This window comes from Aegilops tauschii, chromosome 7 (assembly GCF_002575655.3).
Source record: "Aegilops tauschii subsp. strangulata cultivar AL8/78 chromosome 7, Aet v6.0, whole genome shotgun sequence".
Taxonomy (NCBI): domain Eukaryota; kingdom Viridiplantae; phylum Streptophyta; class Magnoliopsida; order Poales; family Poaceae; genus Aegilops; species Aegilops tauschii.
The window spans coordinates 628,697,749-628,704,168 of record NC_053041.3 but is presented as its reverse complement, the minus strand read 5'-3'; the positions used below and the strand labels follow the sequence as shown (position 1 = coordinate 628,704,168).

The 6,420-nt window shown below is 48.7% G+C and overlaps 1 protein-coding gene across 1 annotated transcript; it reads left to right on the top strand.

Moving 5' to 3' along the window:
• Positions 1-1,702: 1,702 nt before the first annotated feature.
• Positions 1,703-3,933, top strand: LOC109772664 (glucan endo-1,3-beta-glucosidase GII). The gene is made up of 3 exons (XM_020331367.3): positions 1,703-1,865; positions 1,946-3,538; positions 3,635-3,933. The coding sequence occupies exons 1-3, from the start codon at positions 1,775-1,777 to the stop codon at positions 3,655-3,657; spliced, it is 1,707 nt and encodes a 568-aa protein (XP_020186956.1). The 5' UTR covers positions 1,703-1,774; the 3' UTR covers positions 3,658-3,933.
• The last annotated feature ends 2,487 nt before the right edge of the window (positions 3,934-6,420 follow it).

Here is a 6,420-nt window from a genome sequence, read left to right as displayed (position 1 = left end):
TGTAGATTTTTTCCACATGAGCTGAAAAAAATCTGGACCTGATTCTGACCTAGTCCAAGTGAAATACAAGTGGACATTGATTGTCTAGGGCATACAGACAAACGGTCGACTGGCTGAGTGAACGATTCCAAGACAAGTCACTTTGCTGGTGTTTGGCATGTACTAGTATAGGCACATCATTTTGTCTAGCTCTTTGGCATTGCTCCCTAGTTGTGATGTCCACGTCTTCTTTTTTTTCCACACGAGCTTCTAAAATCTGAAATTTGGCGGGTGGCAGGGAAAGGTAGACAAGCCAAGTACCATTGTTTTTTGAGGTACAGAAGATCACACCTTGTAGTACACGCTCTATTTTGTAAGTACATGGTGAATTTTGCCCCACGCATCCCATTAGTTTTTGAATTTTGGAAATAGAAAAGAGCATATTAAGGGCATTTCGACCGGCGCCCCCGAAACCGCTCCCTAAAGGTCTTTTGGGTTGCCGGCTGAGAAAAGGCCCGCATCGCCAGCCCCAAAAGGGTGTCGGCGTCGAGTGACCAAAACATAGTCTGACACCCCCGCGTCGGCCCCTCCCCACAGGGCTGGCCTGGGAGCGCCCGCAACCGATGGCACGTTGGATCTGACGAGCGGGGCCCGCCAGACAGCGGCACAGGAACTCCCACCGCTGCCTCGCCCTGACGACTCACATCCTCTTGCAATTGCGACGTAGCTAGGCTCCGACCCTTGTTCGTTGCATTAGTACTCATTGTCAGATTTGTTGCCTTGACACCGCTGCTGGTCCATTTCATCTCCGTTGACCTTTGGGCCATGGAGGTGCAGAGGACCTCCCTCCCCCCCCCCCCCCCCCCGGGTCGACGGGAAGGACCCCGTTCTCGTTCTCGTTAGTTTTAGCGTCTTGGTTGGGGCTGTGTGGCGGCGACGCTCTCCCTTAGTAGGAATGATGTCTCCCATGTTCTATCCCCGTCCCGATGGTGCCTCTAGATTCGTTGGAGGGCGTGTGGAGGTGTGTCTCCGTTGGATCTCGTGGGACTGGCTCGGTGCTGGTCTTCAGTGGATCTATTTGGATCCTGTCTTAGTTTGCTTTCATTTGAATGTTTATAGGTTTGATCCTTCCAATCTACGATTTTCTTCCTTGGTAATGGTTGCTGCTCTGTTGCGCTGGTCCTATGGGGCCTTATTATCACGACGACTTTCTGACTGTCGACTACAACAAGGTTTGCCTGGCTCTGGCGAGGGAGGGGCAATGACGGCGGCGCGTCTTCGGCTCGCTTCAGTGCTTATAGTCGTCGTTGCTAGGTGGTCCACGAACCTGGTTGTAATTTTTATTACCTCTATTGTTATTGTATTGCCATGATTGAGAATGAATAGATTGAAAGTTTTTTCAAAAAAGAAAGTTTTCGGTATTGCTTAATTAGTTGCAAAAGTACTCCATAACCTTTCTTTTCCGTCTTTATTAGTTAATTATGAAGCCATACCGTTGGCAGGCTAAATACCTGGCTGCATGCTCCGGCGCCGACTGAGCAAAACATACGTAGGGTAGGCCCCGTGGGAAACTGCGTGGATAGCTCCAAAAGGAGTACTATTCGAATGCGGACGCAGCTTCAGTAACTTACTCTGTACCTGCCTTTTGGGTGCATGACTAGAGGGCCCAACAGGTGGCTAGCTTGCCTGTGATGCACTGAAAGTCAGGTGCAGTTAAGGCCCCGAAGCATGTCCCGGCAGGCTATAAATTTGGCGACTAATTCCACAAAAGGAGAAGTTAAGGTACTCGTGTTGCATGCATGCTCAAACGTACAAGAGCATGGCACTCACTCACCTCCTCGTCGGCGCCGCGCTGCTGTCACTTGCCTGCTTCTTCTCCGGCTCAGGTGACCATTCCCGAACAAACTGAAAAAGCTGTTATAACTTCGGTAGCTGGCTGATCACAAATCTTTGTTGCTGACTGCAGAGGCCGGAACGGTGGGGGTGTGCTACGGGATGATGGCTAGCAAGCTGATAAAGCCGCCGGCTGTGGTGCAGCTGCTTAAGAGAAATGGCATCACAATGGTGCATTTGTACGACGCCAACCCCGAAGCCCTCACTGCGCTGGCCAACACCAACATCAAGGTTGGGGTGTCGCTACCAAACCAGTACCTAGCGCTTGCGGCTGGCAGTACGTTGTACGCGCTCCAGTGGGTGCAGAGCAACGTGAAGGCGTACCCGGGCACGAAGATCAACCACGTGGCGGTCGGGAACGAGGTGTTCCACCAGCAGCCCGAGCTGACCCCTCAGCTCCTCCCGGCCATGAAGAACATCCAAGCGGCGCTGGTCAGCGTGGGCCTGGCCGACGCCGTCAAGGTGGTCACGCCGATCGCGCTGGACGCGCTGACGAAATCGTTCCCGCCGTCCGAGGGCCAGTTCCGGGACGACATCGCGCAATCGGTGATGCGCCCGCTCATCGATTTCCTGGACCGGACCGGCTCGCACCTCACCTTCAACTACTACCCCTACTTGGCCTACAGGGACCATCCTGACCAGATCAACCTCGACTACGTTTTGTTCCGCCCCAACAAGGGGCAGCTAGATAAGGGCACCGGCCTCATGTACTACAACATGTTTGATGCAATGGTCGACGCCGTTTTCCATGCGGTGGAGAAGCTGAGCAGCTCCAGCGAGCACGGTCGAGGTAGGATCCTTAGCGGTAGTGACTCGTCCGCCTCTTTTATAGAGTCGGGGTCTGCGAACGGAGGCGGTACCACAGGGCCAGCGGCGGCGGACAATTTAGGTGAGCAAAAGAGCGTGTCGGCGGCGGCCACCCCGGCGAACGCCCAGACCTACAACAATAACCTCATCAGCAAGATCCTCAGAGGCACCGGCACGCCATACAAGCCCAACGCCGTCATCTCCGGCTACATCTTCTCCCTCTTCAACGAGGACCTCAAGCCCGGCGACGACGACGAGCGCAGCTTCGGCCTCTTCTACCCGAACGGTACGCCGGTGTACAAAGTCGATTTCGTCAACCCTGGCCCTGCCCCTGCCACTCCTACACCTACCCCCGCGGGGTCTAGCTGGTGCACCGCGAACGCGGCCGTCAGCGACAAGCAGCTCCAGGACGCGCTGGACTACGCGTGCGCCAACGGGGCGGACTGCAGCGCCATCCAGCCCGGCAAGACGTGCTACCAGCCCAACACCGTGGTCGCGCACGCATCCTACGCGTTCAACGACTTCTACCAGAGGAAGAGCGGCACCTGCGACTTCAATGGCGCGGCTTCGATTGTGTACCAGAAACCAACAGGCACCTGTGACGCGAGCGCTCCGGCGGCGGCGAGCTGGTGCGTGGCGAACACGGCGGTTGGGGACACGCGCCTGCAGGCGGCGTTGGACTACGCGTGCAGCAACGGTGCGGACTGCAGCGCCATACAGAGGGGCGGGCGCTGCTTCGATCCCGACACCAAGGAGGTGCACGCGTCCTACGCATTCAACGACTACTACAAGCGCAACGGCCGTACCGAACAGTCGTGTAACTTCGACGGCTGCGGCTCCGTTGTCCACCAGCAACCAAGTGAGCTCCGCTCTGTCCACCCAATTCTCCCATCAATCTTTTTTCTTTGACTTGACTGCTTAATTAATGCTGCTTTGCTTATTCAACTGTTGGCAGAGTACGGCAACTGCGTGCTCTGATGGACATGGACATGGACACACCACCCTACCAACAAGTCATGCATGCATGGGAAGCGAACCCAAATACGCGGCCGCGTTCAAGAATAATGACTAAATACTGGGGTACTAGTTACCACCACCTAGCTGTATACTGTACCTGGTTTCAAGAAGCCCTAGTTAAAATTTGGCAATACACTCCATGGAGTAATTTCGAATCCGACGCATACTTGTATCTGTATTTGGTTGAAACAAACTTTAAATTCCACACTGTTATCAATTTTGATTAATTTTGGTCCATTTAATTGCTGGCCACCATCTGATTTTTTTTTGATAAAGGGCGCTTTAACACGGTCTCTGCATAGTAAAGATGTATACAGCCGCAACCAAGTCTCAGAAAATAAAACGACAAGAGGCAAAACAAAAAAGAGAAGCCTGACAAACGCCTATGAAGGTGGAGGACCAATTCGTAGATCACGCGGCCATCCATGTTGGATAAAAATATCCCTCGCCATGTCTTACAACCATGAAGATACCCCCGTAAACAGGTTTCGATTCTTCACCCGCTGTAGAGACGACCATGAACGGAGTATACTGGTGAACAAGTAGATAACTTGCATAAAAAGATTATCATTAAATTTTTTATCATTTCTACATAGCCAAAACGATCAAATAAGGGCAAGCGCTCTCACCCTAATAAGAATTGTAAATCTATTATTGGTACTGTGTAACCAGTTGCCAAAAATATTGGCGACACTACGTGGTGGATACACAGGTCAGAAGCTATTTGGATGACTGACCATATAGAACGGGAGAATTTGCATTGGAAGAATAAGTGTTTTTTTTTCTCATCGTGGCAGCAAAAAAAAACACTTTATACAGCCATGCCAATTGTATTTTACAAGGCTGTCTTTGGTAAGGATTAGTTCTCTCCGAAGGTACCACACAATTTTTTGATTTTTAGCGGCATCTTTATCTTACATATTTTACTATTATTATCAACTGGCAGTTCAGGCTGTACCAGAGCTCTATACTTAGAATCTAATGAGAATTTACCACTATCATGTAGGTCCAACGAAATTCATCAGGCCCTTGGGAAAGATGGACCATTGCTAAAGATTGTAGTAATTCATTCCATGACGCAAGCCGTTGGCCTATTAAATTCCTCATAGACGTCACATTTGGAGGAGATGTTTCCAAAACCGTAGCAATTGAATCGCTCTTGTGATGGACGATGTTATATAGAGCCTGATATTGTTCTCGGGGAGTGCCATTACCTAGCCATTTATCCTCTCAGAATCTAATTTCTGACCCATCCTTACCATAAACCATTCAAATCGGAAGAAGTGTTTCTTCGTTGCCATTAGACCAGCCTAAAAATGAGAGTCGTCAGGTTTCCAGTATACCTGGGACAAAGCTTTTGGGCCAATATATTTTCTTTTTAGGAGTCTTTTCCATACCTCGTCTTCAGTAAGGACTTATAGAGACATTTACCAAGAAGGTCTGAATTTTAACCTCAAGGTCTTGAATACCAAGACCTCAATGATCTTTGCACTACTAGAAAACACAGCTATAGCCAATATGGACACTAATGGCGCACCACATGTATAGTGCGCCATTACTAAATAGTAATGGCGCACCATGTGTAGGTACGCCATTAGTAACCAAAACAGTAATGGCGCACCAGGTGAAAAGTGTGTCATTACTAAGTTTGACCAAGGTTTGACCCAGTCATACACATAGTAATTGCGCACTTTCTATAGGTGCGCCATTACTAAGTTGACATAGTAATAGCGCACCTTTACAAAGTGCGCCATAACTATGTGTATGACTAGGTCAAACCTTGGTCAAACTTAGTAATGACGCACTTTGCATAGGTGCGCCATTACTATGTCAAACTTAGTAATGGCGTACCTATACAAAGTGCGCCATTACTAACTTTGACCAAGGTTTGACCAAGTCATACACATAGTAATGGCGCATTTTGTGAAGGTGCGCCATTACTAAATGCACCCTCCCCGGACCGCCTTTTCAGTTTAAAAAAATAAAAGAAAATGATGGAAATGTCAAAAAAATAAAAGAAAATAAGTTTCCCATGTGATATGTGGTCTAGTTGTTGGGAAAATTTACAAATATGAATTTCAACTTTATTTGCAAAATCTCTCTGGAATTTAATAAAATGGGCATAACTTTTGCATACGAACTCGGATTAAAAGTCTTTTATATGGCTGCCCGTTTCTATTGTTCTGCCTCATCACAAATAGTTCGAACGGGTTAACTGTGTGCCCTGAATCGCACACGCAACTAAAATCTGAACCGTGTTTGATAGCTCCACCATCGCAAACGTTTTGCACCTTTCTGACAGTTTTTTTACATCCCCTTTGTGATTAATGCATCACACACAATTAAGTCAAAGGGTCTCTGATCGTAGTTTCGCGTTAGCAGCATCCTGCAGTAGTGTCGGTTCCACCGACAGACATGCAACTTGTTTTGTATAAAGGTGGCTGGCGGATGTCTATTTTTCTAACTTTAGTTGAATCAAATTTGACTACGGCCGGTTTTTGTTGAAGGTTAAAACAGCAAATTTGACGAAACATCGTTGTGGTTTTGATGCGTAGGTAAGAATGGTTCTTGCTAGAAGCCCGTTGCAGCCACGTAAAACTTGCAACAACAAAGTAGAGGATGTCTAACTTGTTTTTGTAGGGCATGTTGTGATGTGATATGGTCAAGGCATGATGTGATATACGTTGTTGTATGAGATGATTATGTTTTGTAAGTTATCGGCAA